The sequence below is a fragment of the Saccostrea echinata genome, unplaced genomic scaffold (genome assembly GCF_033153115.1).
Source record: "Saccostrea echinata isolate AGI-Se365-2 ecotype Australia unplaced genomic scaffold, CSIRO_AGI_Sech_v1 ptg000014l, whole genome shotgun sequence".
Taxonomy (NCBI): domain Eukaryota; kingdom Metazoa; phylum Mollusca; class Bivalvia; order Ostreida; family Ostreidae; genus Saccostrea; species Saccostrea echinata.
In genome coordinates this window covers 12,118,061-12,135,820 of record NW_026889763.1, presented here as the reverse complement: position 1 = coordinate 12,135,820, position 17,760 = coordinate 12,118,061, and the positions used below count along the sequence as shown (strand labels likewise).

General features: G+C 33.2%; 1 protein-coding gene across 1 annotated transcript; it reads left to right on the top strand.

Annotated features, from left to right (window-relative positions):
• The first annotated feature begins 1 nt into the window (after window position 1).
• LOC133186752 (carboxy-terminal kinesin 2-like) lies at window positions 2–15,036 on the top strand. The gene is made up of 16 exons (XM_061322049.1): window positions 2–37; window positions 614–691; window positions 1,307–1,511; window positions 1,996–2,082; window positions 2,323–2,557; window positions 2,799–3,009; window positions 4,416–4,583; window positions 4,960–5,106; window positions 5,321–5,437; window positions 5,846–6,019; window positions 6,494–6,661; window positions 7,203–7,341; window positions 8,823–8,962; window positions 10,393–10,542; window positions 13,852–14,420; window positions 14,849–15,036. Exons 1-15 carry the CDS (start codon window positions 23–25, stop codon window positions 13,894–13,896), a joined length of 2,079 nt encoding a protein of 692 aa, XP_061178033.1. The 5' UTR covers window positions 2–22; the 3' UTR covers window positions 13,897–14,420; window positions 14,849–15,036.
• The last annotated feature ends 2,724 nt before the right edge of the window (window positions 15,037–17,760 follow it).

The following is a 17,760-nucleotide window of genomic DNA, read 5'->3' as shown; positions in this document are numbered from 1 at the left end:
AACTGAGAAAGGATTAGAAGTGATGGCAGAATCACAGGTTATTTAATCTTATATACTTTAGTCACGATTGAAAACAACAGAGAATAAGATTTTGACATGGCAATGAAATCTGTCACAACAATAGTTGTAATGACTGAGGAAATATTACTTTTTGGGTGTCATGACTGTCAATATGGTCAATATAAGGAATGTTTTTAAGTTTTGTGTGAGTTATTGGTGTGTAAATCACATAGACTTGTCACATAGGCATATTTCATGAAGCGCAGTAGCGCTTCATGAAAAATATGCCTACCTACAAGTCTGTGTGATTTACACATCAATAATTCACTCTAAACTTAAAAACATTCCTTATATTTATATTTTACATGTTCAAAAGCACCAAAAATATACCCAATGTTTGAATTATTCGCTGCCCTATATTGTAACATTTTTATTAACGTCTCTGTAGCTCATTGTGACGTCACTTTAGCACGTGTTTCTCCGTGCATATTTCTACGCGTGAGTATACACGAAAATGGCATACAAATCAGTTTCAGTTCGCTTAGTAGAAAAAACATAGCAAATGTAAATATTGGTAAATGTATTGATATGTTTATTATTGTTTAATGAGCAGGATAAGAAAATTCCAGCTGCAACTAGAAGTCGCTTACCCACATTTAGTGCTAAGAAGAGAGCCCGCAGTCCTGATGAGGTTGTTATCTATTTTAATTGTTTCCACATAACATGCGTGATATTGTATAAATATCAGTCATGTGTTCTCATTGTTTATACGTAAAACTTTTTCTGGTATTTTTAATTTTTCTAAAAATGCACATTTTACTCTTTTATTTTGCTATAATATTTACTTCATAACTATTATTCTCAATGTAATTGATCTCTTGTGAAACATCAACTTTGAAAATAAATAACTCTTACTGCAAAAAGAATTGGAAAACTAACAAATTTAATTATACAATCTTTTTCGAAGACTTTATGTACCATCTCATTCTTATTTCCTGTGACTCCATTTTGGTAGTTTGTCTAGACTAGTACATTCATTGAATTTGGTACAGTGCACACATTTTGACAATTTTTCTAAATACAAATGTCTTCCTTGTGTTTAAAGATGAATAAAAACTTACTTTGTCAAAGCCTGGCAATGACACTAAATTATACATAACCACTAATGCCTCGAAAACTCTTGATTATATATCAAGGTATATTTCATACTTATATGACTTTTGTATAATATTTTTGTCTCTAATTGATAAAGCATGACATTGTATATAAAGGGATTTGCTTAATTGTCATGTTTGCAATTTGACAGAATTCTACAAAGGTGGTAGCAACAGAAAAGAGGAGGAAAATACTTAGTGCATCCACAGAAAATCTCCATGACACAAGCATTCAGTCAGTGGGTAAAACCAATTTGAATAATAGTTTCCGGTCAAGTAACAGCACAGGAAGCTTGCGTTCTAACTCAGTTCTCAACAGAACAACTACAGGTGTGGTGAGACCAGCAGTAAAGAAAAGTAAGGAGATCTTGGGATACATAATGATTGAAAGAGTTTTAAAGGATGACCTCTCAAAGCTTTGACAAGTTGTTTCATTAAAAAAAAAACCTGGAATTTTAGTCCTTATTTATTTTCACAGTCTTATACATCTTACTTTCTAAACAAGTCATACTAAGATTACTGAGGAGCTTGAATAAAATTACCCAGTGTGTGCATGTGTATTATCTAATGCATACTTTTGAATTTGCTCATAATCATATGGTGGCAAGTATGTCACATAGTGTGAAATACTTTGTGAAAAGATTATACCCACAAATATGAAAAGTTACATATACATTTCATTAAAATGATTAAGGATATAATTATCTGAAGTACTATCATTAAAAAGAAAGATTATACTGATTATGACCCTTGCAAATTTCTGAGATTACTTTTAAGGTAATTCCAATTGATACACACTAAAATGTTTTCTTTTGTTTTTTTTTTGTTTTTTTTTCTGCAGCCCCCAAGTCAAATGTAGGATCAGCTTCTAAGACAAGTGTAGGTAACAAGAAACCCCCTGTGGGTCCCACAGTACCCAAGGCCACAGGTACTCTGTCAAAAACTCATTTTTTCACTAGTCATCCAATATAATTTTCTTGGTGCTACTCAAATTCTTTAACATATTGGAAACTTTGTATTGTGGCATTTTTCAAGATTAAAACTCTTTATGGCATAGCATTGTTATATTGTTCATTTTACAAATCCATGTATCATTAATAACTTAAATAGACCTATGATATTACAATGATGCTTTAATCAACACGCTAGACTTCATTTATTTATGTAGGCACCAAAGCAAAGAGGCCAGCATGGGACTTGAAAGGTCGACTGCAGGACATGGAGGAACTACTGAACAAACAGTCTTCCAAACGAGACAGCCTGGAATCTCAGTTACAGGATTACAATATTCGTATCGCCAGTCTAGAGTCAGAGAAAAATAAACTGTACGGAGATGTCAGGCACAAAGAGGAAATTGTACACGGGGCTTCTAAACAAATCGAGGAATATCAGAGACAGATTAGGTTTGATTATCTGCCTGATTTACAAGGGATAGATAAAAATAGCAAAATAGGTTTGATTGTCTCTCAGATTTACACATGGGATAAATTAAGACAGTAAAAATATTCTTCATTGAGAAGATTGTTTTATAGGCATTCCTATCAGGATCATATCAAAATGTCTGAAGTGAAACTATATATGAGTGTTTTGTGCATGATTGTTTTCGTCATCAAAATGACTTAAATATTTTGATGTTTTGTGCAGAGAGCAGGAGACTAATTTTGACCAAACGAAACGTCGACTGCAGATGGAAATTGACAACATTACATTTCTGAGGGACAATTTACAAAGACAAAAAGATTCTTTAGAGGGAGAAGTCAGTGCTAAAACTATAGAAATCACAGGACTAAAATCTTCTGTAGCAGAGCTTCAAACTGCTCAGGTTGGCATAGCAGCACAACTCGATGCTACAAAGGTTTGTGTCCTTGTAATAAAAAAAGGACTGAATAATCAATTTCAATTCAGTAAATTCTTTTTCTGACATCAATTAAAAAGTTCTGTTTTCATTTTATTTGTACATTTTGACACTTAAAAAACAGTACCAGACTTACATGAACATTTAAAGGACATATCGCATGTTTCTAAATTATTTGAAATTATAAGCCTATAACATTCCTTATAAGCACAGTTTATGAATTTTGTGTCTTTACTGTGGATAAATCGTGGTAATTAACCAATTATTTACTCAAATCAAAACCCATGATTTAAAAATCTAAGTTAATTAGATAGCGATCACGTGACGTCAAAGACGACAATGGCTGATCAGCTGTTCACGTTAATCTTACTAAAAAATACCCGACACAAACTGAATTTTCTGCGTTATGGACAACCAAATCCCTGATTTTTTTTTAAATACAAAATCAAATATCCACCCTCATAAATTTGGACTGTCAGCATGAAAAAAAATCTGTAAGCATTGTGAAATAGCAGCGACGATAGCGAGGGAGACGCGGCGAAGACGAAGAAACTCGCCATTACAATACGAATTTGATTTGTCATCATATTATGTGTATTAACCCATTCTATTCAAAATTTAATATTATATGACTTTGTTTTTCATCGTTTTAAACATAATATTAATTTATGCGTGTATTTTGTAAAAGGATGGTGGTCTTGAAAAATTGTTTCCCGATCACGAAACATGGCCGTCAGAGTTACAGATTCTAAATGTTTGGAATAAAAAAAACCCAAAAATATCCCAAAAACCTTATACCTGGGAACTATTTAATGTTTATAAAGTAATTGAAAAGCACTTTAGGAATTAATTTTTTCAGCATTTTTTGTAATTAAGCTGCATTGTCGTTGATAAGCCCTTTATTAGTGTGTAACTTCTCATCTCTCTACCACTCAATTGTCGCCTATGATGTCAGAGCTGTATTTCGCCGAAATCCGATTGAAATATTCATATTGCGGTATTTTAATTTCAACTTTCAATATCGCTTAAAATATGCTTTCAACAACGTTAATTGTATTCAGTATTTTAATAAACAGGGTTATAGATAATATTTTTCATAAAATTACTATTTTTTAAAAACCATGCAATAAGTCCTTTAAAAGCATTTTCAAAATATTTGAAACTGATAAAACAGATTTGGCACATCCATGCAGGCATTGAAATTTAACTCAAGAAGTGGGGGTGCAATTATAATGTTAAGGCCTCCTCATACAGAATAAAATTTGATACCTACTACCTAGACAAAGTTTTGGACCACATCCTACTCTTAGAAATTTTTTTGTAAAAAAAATGTAATAACTTATCCCAGGTGGTTTTCTGTTAACCTACTTTAGATACCAGTAATTGTATTTTTTATGGCTCTACAGATCAGTCTTCAACAGTCTGAAAGTGCTGGTCGAGAAAAAGACAATAAAATAGCTGAACTCAAGCAGCTATTGGCAGACATGGAGACTCAGATAGAAAATTTTAAAATCAAAGAACAAGAACATGAAACTATGAGGCGTAAACTCCACAACACAATTCAGGAGCTAAAGGTTTGTATTCAGACTGTTGAAGTTTAATTCTAGTGATCAGAATGTAATTTTTAAGGAAAGTGTACTACATGTATATACATGAAAAATGAAATTATGGATTTATAAGTATGCAAATCAAAATTTAGCTTATATTCTGTATAAAAAGAATTCATTAATATTTTTGATAGAAAATTAAGGAATTGAAAAAAATATAATACATGCATATGTCTCTAAGATATGTCAAATTATACAGATGTGCATGTTAAGCTCAACAAGTAACTGTTATTAGATGTCAAATTTGTCTCTGCAAATGTATCATAAATCTTCAGTAAAGTATACAGTAATTCTGTGAATGCTGACAAACATTTATCATTCAATTATGTAATTATTAATTTAGGGAAATATCCGAGTGTTTTGTCGAGTCCGTCCTCTGCTTGGAGATGAGTTACTGGGAAGTGATGGTACAATACATCACATGGGTTTCCCAGACGTAGACGGCAAGATACTGGAGCTGGAAAAAATTTCTGATGCTGCCCTGAATGAGGTTAGTGTGGATGTAATATTATCAATTAAATTGGAAAATGCCTCATTAGAAAATGACTATGAGGGTTTAATGTTAAAAAAAAAAAAAATTAAAAAAAATTAAAAAAAAAAAAAAAAATGATGAAAGTTCAAAAGAAAAATGTCAAAGTAGTTTTTCACCAGTCTAAGTTTGATATGAGTATATATGAGGATTTTTATTAATTTTTATACTACAGAGTTGTTTGACAGCAAACAGGAAAGGAAACAACAAGTATGAGTTTACCTTTGACAAGGTATTTAACCCTGACAGCACCCAAGCTCAGGTGTTTGAGGAAATATGTCAACTTGTACAGGTATGGGTATCTGTAAGACACAATTGACACCATTTTCTATGCCCCTGTGATAGGGAAGGTGATTAAGTGCCTTGACTGCTTTTCATTTATTTTCTGTCACCATACTGACTATAGTTGTGAAAAAATAATTTGGACCATTTACATGTACATGACATTTATTTCAAATGTGCAGGAGCTTTGTCCTATAAAAGTCAAACTCAAAGGAGGCAAAAGAAGACAAATTTTTGGGGGGCTTAATTTTTACAGAATTACTTTGACACTTGGTGGGGAAAAAGCTTTACTTACATGAGTTTCACACAAAAATAGAAAAATAACACTCTTTTGTAAACATGAGAAAATTTATATAATGAACATCTTGACATACACAGGGAAGAATGTTTACTTGTATATATCTGTAATATCTTGCAGAGTGCTTTAGATGGGTACAATGTCTGTATTTTTGCCTATGGACAAACTGGTTCTGGTAAGACACACACAATGGAGGGGCCTTCACAGTTCAGCCCAGAGCAGACTGGAATGATCCCCAGGGCTGTGGTTCAGATATTTGAGAGTACCCAGGACCTGATTAGCAAAGGTTGGCAGGTAGGGGGCTTGATTTTGTTCTCAAGTAGAAGTACCTGTCATAAGCATATACATGTAAGTGTATGGACTATACAGTATTTTGTCTTATTTAGTTGTAGTTATTGAAATTGGAACTAAAATTGGACCAAAAAAGAAAAATAAGAAATGTGTTATAAAGTTTTAGTACATGTATACAGTCTACTTGATGTGAAAACCTCCCTGATTTGCTCATAAGGACATTTTGTCTCTTAAACTTTGTGTGTAGATTGGTCCTTGACAACTAAAGGTGGGAAAGAGAGTTATGTGACCAGTGCCTAGTAATAATGTAATACAAGAAACTGAGGGTTGAAGTCATGTTAAGGCTCCTAAGCACATAGCCTTATGTCCAATTCCTCTCAGTGTTCATTTTGCATACAATATATACTAATAAAAATATGATTCACATAAATAGAATACATGCAAGATGTACATAATAAACTGTTCGTTATTTATCAGTATGAATTTGAGGCTTCTTTCCTGGAGATTTACAATGAAACTATCCGAGATCTTCTTGGAAACAACAGTGATGACCTAAAACATGATATTAAAATGACTGGATCATCAGATAAGAAAGATGTGATGGTGACCAATTTAACATCTGTCACAGTGACCTCAGAAGATCAGGTATGTAGTGGGCAAGATTCTCTCTCTCTCTCTCTCTCTCTCTCTCTCTCTCTCTCTGATAAAAATTAATTTCCTTTATAGCAGCATCTTATAGTTTGATAACATTTTAACACCTAAAGAAAGTTCACATTTAAATATACAGTGTACTATAAGTATAATTCCACAATTAATATATTAAATGTTGATCTGCATTCTATGCATAGATTCAGATCAAATGTCCATTTTACAAAAGAACTTACGACTAAGACTGAAAACTTTAGTTGATTGTAAACTTTTGCAAAATTAATGAATCTGTTTAAAATTGCTATTGTAAAAATATCTTACTACATTTCATTTATGAAGATTAAAACCATTTTCAATATAATGTATATTAAAAAGTTAAAGGCAGAATTAAATTTTGATCTTAGTCGTAAGTTCTTTTGTAAACGGGCCCCTGGTTTATATGTAGCCAGAATTATGTGTAGCCAGGAATTGGGTGCCAACCACATTTATGAGACCATTGTAATACATAGATGTACATTGTTGTAAAAATGATTTGTAGGTCCATGAATTACTGCGAAAAGCCTCGCACAACCGCGCTGTAGCCGAGACAAAGTGTAATGAGCGATCATCTCGTAGTCATAGTGTGTTCAGGCTCCGGATCTCGGGGGTCAACAGAAACACACAGGAGGCATGTATTGGTAAGACTAGACTATAGTTACATTTAAACTAGAACCTTTTCAAGCTGGATTATTTCTGTCAGTAACTTTTCTTTCTTTTACTTACATCAAATACTGTGTACAGGGTTATTTTCAACCTGTGTTATTTTTGCCCTTTCACACTTGCGAACAAATTTCCCCAGTTTTGAATTCACCCAGACACAGTTGTGTTTAAGAACTAATGCTGTCTTTCTTGAATTCGCCCACATGTGACAAGGGCAAATTTGGCATAAATTTCCCTGTATACAGTACAACATTTATTATCAATGATCTATAGGTCATATAGGTATTCATGGCATCAAATTATTATACCCCCCGCAAACGAAGTTTAGGGGGGGTATATTGGAATCAGCTTGTCCGTCTGTCTGTCCGTCTGTCTGTCTGTCCGTCTGTCTGTAGACGAGATTTTGTCCTGACCATTTCTTGGAAACTGTTGCAAGGATTTGTCTGAAAATTTGTACACTTATTATTTGCCATATGAAGGTGTGCACCTGGTATTTTCATCATGATTGGATAATTTTTTTGCATTTTACAGGTGTTTTTTTCATTTTTATTATGTGGTTTTGTCCGGATCTGTTCCCAGAGACTATTGCATAGATTTGTATGAAAATTTGTACACTTATTATTTACTATATGAAGATGTGCACCTGGTATTTTCAACATCATTTGATAATTTTTCTGCATTTTACAGTTGTTTTTTTTTTCATTTTTATTGACTTAGTCATTTTGGGTTCATGTCTAAGGTTTGAGACATAGAATCTAGAACATCTGTACAAAAATGTGAACCACAGCTTAAAAGAACTCATTAGAACTAAAAAAAAATCACAAAGTATTAAAAACAGTTTTTACATTACACAGCAGATAGTGTAAATCCATTTGTCCCTTGGGAGTAATGAGTGGACATGCATCCAGTTAAAGATTAATTAATGAGTTCAGTGTGGGAAGCTGTTAGGGCATCTCTGATCAAGCAGGTCTTATCTATATCTCTGGGGAATTGGGCAGAAAGAAATAAAGATCTCTGTTGTCTAAGTCTCTTAATTGTAATTTATGTCTGTCAAAATACATAGTTACTGGAACCAGCCTTTTATTTTTAAAATGAGTTTGATATAAAGGTATTAAGATCAATTTGATTTTGTATAATTAATTATGATAATTTTTTTTTCAACAATCAATTTGCAGAGTGTCATGTCTCACAAAGATGACAGATAGTTGCGAACTATTTTTTCAATGTAATAAAAAACACTGTAATTATTAGTATTGATGTTTTATTAGGCTGCACCTTAGTTTCATTCATTAAAAAAAATATAATGAGCAATTAAATTTTCACTCTAAATGTTTAAGCAAATTGTGAACACCTCTCACATCTAGAAAACATTAGTGATTTGGTACCTTCTCTGAAAAACCCAGCGGGGGGTATTTGTCCCTTTTGGACAGTTCTAGTTAAATAAAGTATTCTTTACAAGGAACCTTGAACTTGGTGGATCTTGCTGGCAGTGAAAGACTGAAGGAGTCAGGATCAGAGGGAGCCAGACTTAAAGAGACACAGGCCATTAACAAGAGTCTGAGTACACTGAGTAAAGTCATCATGGCCATCGCCAACAAGGTATTAACACTGACAGACCCATTAAATGAACTGCATTTTATAGTATGGAGTAATTCATGAGGAATTTTGTTTTACAGAGATTTTATATTTCTTCAAGAACAAAATTGTTGTACATGTATATGGGATTTTGCCTTTTAATTAATTGTTTTACTTTTATATCTGGAAAAACAAAGAACAATACATGTACAAATATTCAGCTATTGCTATTATCATCTAGACTTTCATTTTAATTTACAAATTAACTTCTTGTTTTAATGATTATACTCAGGGCTTAAGAGCCCTCTATACACTGCACACTGAAGAGTTCTTGGTATTTTTATGCAGAAAGAGTAATCTGCCCTTTGATTTACAATAAAATAAATTGAAATGTTCAGTTTATTACTTAATTTGTGATCAAACCAAGCATAACATTTTAATAGGCCAAGATGAATATATAGAACACTTCACTTGTATGTATTTTGCCCACTTAAGTTAACAACAGAGATTTCTCTTTATCAGTTGTTCATTGTCTGAACATTTTTCCTATGGGTAAATGCAAGGTACCCTGTGTTGAAAATGTAATAGATAAGCTCAATATTTAGACCTTTACACACTATAATTTTCTCAATGTCCAAAAAATCTTTCTCTTTAGTGTATAGACGGTCCTTAATTGGCCCTTTTTTGTACAGGGTCCTGTACCCTATCAGTAGGGAATTTTAAATCAATAAAGTAGCAAAATTTGGAAATGTTGATGACTTGTACAACATGTATGTTTAACTGGAGATTAAAGAGCAAGAGTGTAGGCTTATTCCCCTTTTACATCTTTATGAATCATTATTATCTCAAAATTAAAGTTTTGTTTTATATGAAAAGCACCAAAAAATTCAATATGCTTGCAATTTGGAAATTTTTACCTAAATTCGGGAGAAAAACTGGAACAATGTCCTTTTACCGGACTTGGATGCAATGGATATTAAACTCTGCTACTTGTATTTTACACATATTGCATGTATCTGAAATGGTCCTTAGTGAAGGGACATGGGTTTATTTTTTTAAAATCAATCAGTGGTTGAAATCAGTTGCCACATACTTCTGATGTGATTTTGCTGATTATAATCAAAAGTTAGACCTTTATTTTATAAAGCATAATCTTGCAAGGTTTTAAATGCTTCTTCAGTTCTGCATTAGCGGGTAATTTTCATGTCTTGCTGCCGTGGCACTTTATGAGAACTTTTTCATTATTAATCACCTTAACTTTATGTTAGATGCCATTTTTATTCTTACAGCACATTTTAAGTGGATAAGAAAATGTCCTTATTCCAGAATGCATTCTATAAGATTAGTGAATCTGGTGATTGATTATGTAAAAATAATCTTTCATTGGAATCAGTAGCTTTTTTTTCCTCGTTAATCAATGTTTTCTGATTATTGGTCTTTACAATCTTTTATAGGACGGATACATCCCGTATAGAGAGTCTAAGCTGACATACCTCCTCCAGAACTCTCTGGGAGGGAACAGTAAGACTCTGATGTTTGTCAATGTGTCCCCCAAGGAAGAGTGTTTCCAGGAGACCCTCAACTCCCTTAGGTTTGCCACAAAGGTCAGTGTCTACTGTTGTAAATTAGAAGCTTCTTTCTTTGGTAAATTACAAATTTTCTTTCCTTTGTTTTAAAGACAATGCTTTTTTATGCCCCGGATCGAAAGATTCCGGGGGTATATTGTTTTTGTCCTGTCTTTCTGTTTGTCTGTCTGTTGTCAACTTTAACCTTGCCCATAACTTTTGATTGGTTGGAGCTATGGCTTTCATATTTCATGTGTGTATTCCTCGTGACAAGACCTTTCTTTCGGTACCATCATATTTGACCTTTTGACCTTGACCTTGGAGTTTGACCCAGTTTTGCAAAAATTTTTGAGACTTTAACCTTGGCCATAACTTCTGAACAATTGGTGCTTGGGGTTTCAAACTTCACATGTGTATACTTTGTGACAAGGCCTTCCTTTGGATACCAACAACTTTGACCTTTTGACCTTGACCTTGGAATTGACCTCCTTAGAAAAAACTTTAACCTTGGCCATAACTTTTGAACAGTTGGTGCTTGGGGTTTCAATCTTCACATGTGTATTCCTTGTGGCAAGACCTTCCTCTGGATATCAACCTCTTTGACCCTTTGACCTTGACCTAGGAGTTTGACCTACTTCTGAAAAACTTTAACCTTGGCCATAACTTTTGAACGGTTGGAGCTAGGGCTTCCATACTTCACATATATAATCCTTGTGACAAGACCTTCCTCTGGATTTCAACCTCTTTGACCTTGACCTAGGAGTTTGAACTAATTTGAAAAACTTTAACCTTGGCCATAACGTTTGAACGGTTGGAGCAAGGGCTTTCATTCTTCACACATGTAATCCTTGTGACAAGACCTTCCTCTGGATATCAACCACTTTGACCTTTTGACCTTGACCTAAGAGTTTGACCTACTTTTGAATACCTTTAACCTTGGCCATAACTTTTGAATGGTTGATGCTAGGGCTTTCATACTTCACATATGTAATCCTTGTGACATCACCTTCCTCTGGATATCAACCTCTTTGACCTTGACCTAGGAGTTTGACCTAGATTTGAAAAACTTTTACCTTGGCCATAACATTTGAATGGTTGGTGCTAGGGCTTTCATACTTCACATATGTAATCCTTGTGACAAGACCTTCCTTTGGATACCAACAACTTTGACCTTGACGTAGGAGTTTGACCTACTTTCAAAAAACTTTAACCTTGGCATAACTTCTGAATGGTTGGTGCTAGGGCATTCATACTTCACATATGTAATCCTTGTGGCAAGGCCTTCCTTTGGATTCCAACAGCCTTGACCTTGACATTTTACTTACTTTTAAAAAACTTTAACCTTCGCCATAACTTTTGAACAGTTGCAGCTAGGGCTTTCAAATTTCACAGGTATATTCCTCGAGGCAAGACCTTTCTTTGGGTACCAACATTTTTAGCTCACCTGAGCCAAAGGCTCAAGTGAGCTTTTCTGATCAAAATTTGTCCGTTGTCTGTCGTCATTGTCGTCGTTGTTGTTGTTGTTGTTGTAAACTTTTCACATTTCATCTTCTTCTCAAGAACCACTGGGCCAATTTCAACCAAACTTGCCACAAAGTATCCTTGGGTAAAGGGGATTCAAGTTTGTTCAAATGAAGGGCCATGCCTTCTTCCAAGGGGAGATAATTAAGAAATCGGGAAAAATTAATGGCATCATTAAAAAATCTTCTTCTCAAGAACCACTGTGCTTGAAAATATGAAATTTATGTGGAAGCATCCTCAGGTAGTGTAGATTCAAGTTTGTTCAAATCATGACCCCCGGGGGTTGGGTGGGGCCACAATGGGCGATCAAAGTTTTACATAGGAATATATAGGAATAATCTTTAAAAATCTTCTTCTCAAGAACAGCAAAGCCATGATTGGTCATATTTATATGGTAGCATCCTCAGATAGTGTAGATTCAAGTTTGTTCAAATCATGACCCCCTGGGGACGGGTGGGTCCACAATGGGCGATCAAAGTTTTACATAGGAATATATAGGAAAAATCTTTAAAAATCTTCTTCTCAAGAACAGCAAAGCCATGATTGGTCATATTTAGATGGAAGCATCCTCAGATAGTGTAGATTCAAGTTTGTTCAAAACATGACCCCCAGGGGTCGGGTGGGGCCACAATGGGCGATCAAAGTTTTACATACTAGGAATATATAGGAATAATCTTTAAAAATCTTCTTCTCAAGAACAGCAAAGCCATGATTGGTCATATTTATATGGTAGCATCCTCAGATAGTGTAGATTCAAGTTTGTTCAAATCATGACCCCCGGGGGTCGGGTGGGGCCACAATGGGCGATCAAAGTTTTACATAGGAATATATAGGAAAAATCTTTAAAAATCTTCTTCTCAAGAACAGCAAAGCCATGATTGGTCATATTTACATGGAAGCATCCTCAGGTAGTGTAGATTCAAGTTTGTTCAAATCATGACCCCCCGGGGTCGGATGGGGCCACAATGGGCGATCAAAGTTTTACATAGGAATATATAGGAATAATCTTTAAAAATCTTCTTCTCAAGAACAGCAAAGCCATGATTGGTCATATTTACATGGAAGCATCCTCAGATAGTGTAGATTCAAGTTTGTTCAAATCATGACCCCCGGGGGTCGGGTGGGGCCACAATGGGCGATCAAAGTTTTACATAGGAATATATAGGAAAAATCTTTAAAAATCTTCTTCTCAAGAACAGCAAAGCCATGAATGGTCATATTTATATGGTAGCATCCACAGATAATGTAGATTCAAGTTTGTTCAAATCATGACCCCCAGGGGTCAGGTGGGGCCACAATGGGCGATCAAAGTTTTACATAGGAACACATAGGTTAAATCTTTAAAACTCTTCTACTCAAGAACAGCAAAGCCATGATTGGTCATATTAAAATGGAAGCATCCTCAGATAATGTAGATTCAAATTTGTTCAATTCATGACCCCCCCCCCCCCCCCCCCCCGAACCAATTTTTTATTTAAACTTTTCAACCTTTCAAGACTGAACTGATTTCTGCATTTTCCTAGCCATAGTGCTCAGGTGAGCGATGTGGCCCCTGGGCCTCTTGTTTATCTTTTGGCCTGGATTTTGACTTGCATTTGAGAAACTTTAACCTTTGCCATAAGCTACCATATGGGGGCATCAGTGTTTCACAAACACATCTTGTTTTTCTTTTTTTTTTTCCTTTTTGATAAATTTTTCAACTGAATGACCAAAATATAGTAAAAGAATATTTTAATAATGTATTTTAATGTGTGTTTAATATTTATGTACTAGTTATTTTCAGGATCATGATATACATTTTTGTATCTGTTTACTTTTTTTTTTCAGGTTAACCAGTGTAGTATTGGTACAGCCCAAAAGAAATCAAAATAATAACTGATTGTAGAATAAAGAAATATTATTCACATTGTAGAAACATTGTAGAAAACCTTTGTAGAACATGTGTATTGTCAAGAGATTTTCATTTCATTTCAAATAGTCCATAATGTTGCTGCAAAGACACTTCAAATGTTCTGTTCATGAATTATTGTAGCTACTTTACGGCTATGATGAAATCGTTTTTAGGTAAAATTCATTGCACGTTAACATGTAAGTACATGTACTAGTCCTTTAAACCAGAGTTTTTAAAATGTCAGAAGGAATATTTTTATCAGTTTTTGCCTACCTAGGTGTTGGTTTTTAATGCTGTCTAAATTTGTTGATGCTCATTTTTTTATTTGCATGATACAAAGCAGTTAATTTGTGGGTACAGAGCATGTGTGCCCAATTTGGTGACTCTTTACACCCATAATTATAATGAACTACAAGTATTGATATTCAGATTCCCTAATATATAAACTGAATTTTCAGCCCAAATACATGTATGTTTTAAAACCACAAAAATAAGCTGCATTAAGGTCTTGTAGGGGTGAAACGATACACCTCCTTCACGGTTCGATACGTATTGTATAATTTTGTCTCGGTTCGGTTATTTTCGATACGATACATATTGATAGAAGGAAACAAATTCTACGTTGTTTTATGCTTTCTTTTTCTAAATCTAGTCACATATTTTACGAATTTTATTTGCAAATTGACTAGAAGAAATTGATTAAAATTATTTGACTGTCAAAAATTATTTTACAAGCTATCAGTCATCAAAAATTTACGTTTTCTATACTTATTTATTCTGAGTAACGTGTTATACCTTATGCCAAACCCGATTGAATAACGATCCCGACCGAAAAATGAACCGAACCGAAAATTAGAGATTTTGCACCGTGTATCAAACCGAGAAAAAATACCGCGGTGCATCGATACCGCGGTGAACCGTTTCACTCCTAAGGTCTTGCATGTCTGTGTGTTATTAGTGATGTGCATATTTGTCCTGCTTTGTATATAGGAATCTTGGATCAAAAACCAATTGTAAAATTATATCATTTCTAATTTTCTGCTGTATACTCTTTCTTCCTTTCTATCCCTCAAATATTTCAATGTCACCTGATTCCATTACAAAATAAAATATTACATAATTTTGGTTTGTGAAATTATTTTGTAGTTGAGATTGAATGTGTGAAATGTCAAAAATATTTACTTACTGGTCAATTCAAGGCTGTTTCTCTTGTATAACAATTTTTTTTTGAAAAACTTTAACCAAATCACTGATATGAAATTTAATATCCAACCTTATATTTTAGAATTGTCAGCAAGAAATAATCTGAAAAATCCGTTAACATTGTAAAAATAGCAGCGACGATAGGGAGGGAGACGCGGCGAAGACGAAGAAACTCGCCATCACAATACAATTTGATTTGTCATTTTATCACATGTATTAACTTATTTGATTCACAAATTTAATATTACATAACTTTGTTATTCTTCGTTTTTAACATAATATTAATTTATGCGAGTATGCTTTCATATGTTTTGTAAAGGATGGCGGTCTTGAAAAATAATTTTCCGATCACGAAACATTGCCGTAATCAGACCTACAGATTCTAAATGTTTGGAATAAAAAACGAAAATATCTCAAAATTCTTATACCTTAGAACTAGTTTTAAAATGTTTCTATAGTAATTTTTTTCAGCATTTTTCATAATTAAGCTGCATTTGTCGTTGATAACTTCGAAAATAGTGTGCAACTTCTCATCTCTCTATCACTGAATTGTCGCCTATGACGTCAGAGCAGTATTTCGCCGAAATCCGACTGAAATATGCATATTGCCGTATTTGAATTTCAACTCTCAATATCTCTTAAAATATGCTTTCAACAACGTTTATTGTATTCAGAATTTTAATAAACAAGGTTGTAGATAATATTTTTCATAAAATTAAGATTTTTGAAAAATCATGCGATAAGTCCTTTAATGATAAAAGGAAATCAATGCTTATACTAAATATGAGTAAAATAGGTTTTATGTTTAGTAATTGAAGTTTTATTTAAATAGGTAAATTGTTCAAAAAAAAAAAAATTTTAGAAAAGACAAGAATGGGAAAAGGGGGACTTTTTTCGGAATATAGTACATGTATTTTGCTATAAAAAAAAATTTCAGGCAGGCAGGTAGTATCAGGATTCTCCCATGTTCATGTATCAAAAAACATTTCTTTTGGAAAAGGGTTGGATCTACCCACCCCTTCCCAAAAAAAATTTAAAGATCCCAGCATCCCACCCCCAAAAAATTATTATGCCTGGTAAAATAAAATTATGTAAATAAATATCCCGGCTTTTTTGATATACATGTACGTGGGCAAATAAAACATCATACAATATATATTGAAAATATATTGAAGTTAATTTATTGGAACATGCATGATGATTAAGATTTTTATTTATTCTTGGTGGAAGAGGTCAACAAATTCGCAAAAGTTTTCTACAATGTTCAGGATTTGTCGGAATTGCCTCGGCAAAAGATTGTACAAAGAAATTGCATTTTCTTGTTTACAGGAATATTCATGAATGAATGACTCGAACGATAGTATTGTGTCACTGCCTATACTTCCAGGTCGATTTTTAAAAGTTATCATATTCCAGTAATTTTTTGAATTTATAAAGATCTATAAATGTTCATAAGAGAATCTGGGTGTATTAGACGGGCCAAAGCGCCCATGCCCGTTTTGCGACTATGCAAGTACGTGTTTAGGAAATATCTCAATTGTTTGAATTTACCTAGGCATTTAAATGTGTTCAGTACTTGTCCAAATGATGATATCATAATCTAGATTCTAAACAAGCTAAACTCTTGACTTTTATTTTATGCCAAAGAATATCTAATATGGGTAGTGACTTCTATTCTGTAATCTGTATATTGAGTGTTAAGACATATTGGGTAGATATTCAAATGTTTACATTGATGTATATAATGATAGTGGTGATCTTTTGGTTTAGAGGCGCTTGTAGTAAAAATAAATAAGAACGGAAATACAGTCAGATTCGGGAGGGGGGGGGGGGGCTTCTCGTGTCAGATTATTTATTTTCATGTCAGTTTAAGGAAGTTTATTTCTTCCCAATATGATCAGGGATAGATTTTTTTTCTTTTTTGAAAATAGTTTGAAAAGCAAATAAACACATCCTTGACGTTGTAAATACATAGGTAATCATGCATAGATTACGATGCTCACTCCGACGATTGTTATCTACGTAAGTAAGGCAAATATCGATCACACCATTTTTTTTCCCTTACTTCTTTACTTTTCAATGTGCATCTCGAAATCAATATCCATGCAAGTTTAAATTTGGTTTCGGTAGGTCAGATCCAGCATCTGAAGCAAGTTACTTGGGGACAGAGCTACTCCAGAAACTTTAACCTGGTCACTCATATGGCAAATGTAGGTCAGATCCAGCATCCGAAGAAAGTCTAGCTGGTAGTGTGCATCCCTAGATGCATATATATATATATATATATATATATATATATATATATATATATATATATATATATATATATATATATATATATATATATATATATATATATAGTTTTAAACTTGGTCAATTGTTTCGTCAATGTATAATTATAATTTTATATATATATATATATATATATATATATATATATATATATATATATATATATATATATATATATATATATATATATATATATATATATATATATATAATTATTATTATTATTATTAATTATGTAAAAGTATGATACTTTCAAGTATATGGTTTAGTAATGAATGCATATATATATATGTACTATATATATACCTATAAAACAAGTCTTATGTTCATATAAAATATTTTGGGTATTC

Excerpts from the sequence above, each read along its gene's own strand:
- LOC133186752 (XM_061322049.1), top strand. Across the intron at positions 3,010-4,415 it reads CACAACTCGATGCTACAAAG|ATCAGTCTTCAACAGTCTGA; the intron begins GTTTGTGTCCTT and ends ATGGCTCTACAG. Across the intron at positions 10,543-13,851 it reads CCCTTAGGTTTGCCACAAAG|GTTAACCAGTGTAGTATTGG; the intron begins GTCAGTGTCTAC and ends TTTTTTTTTCAG.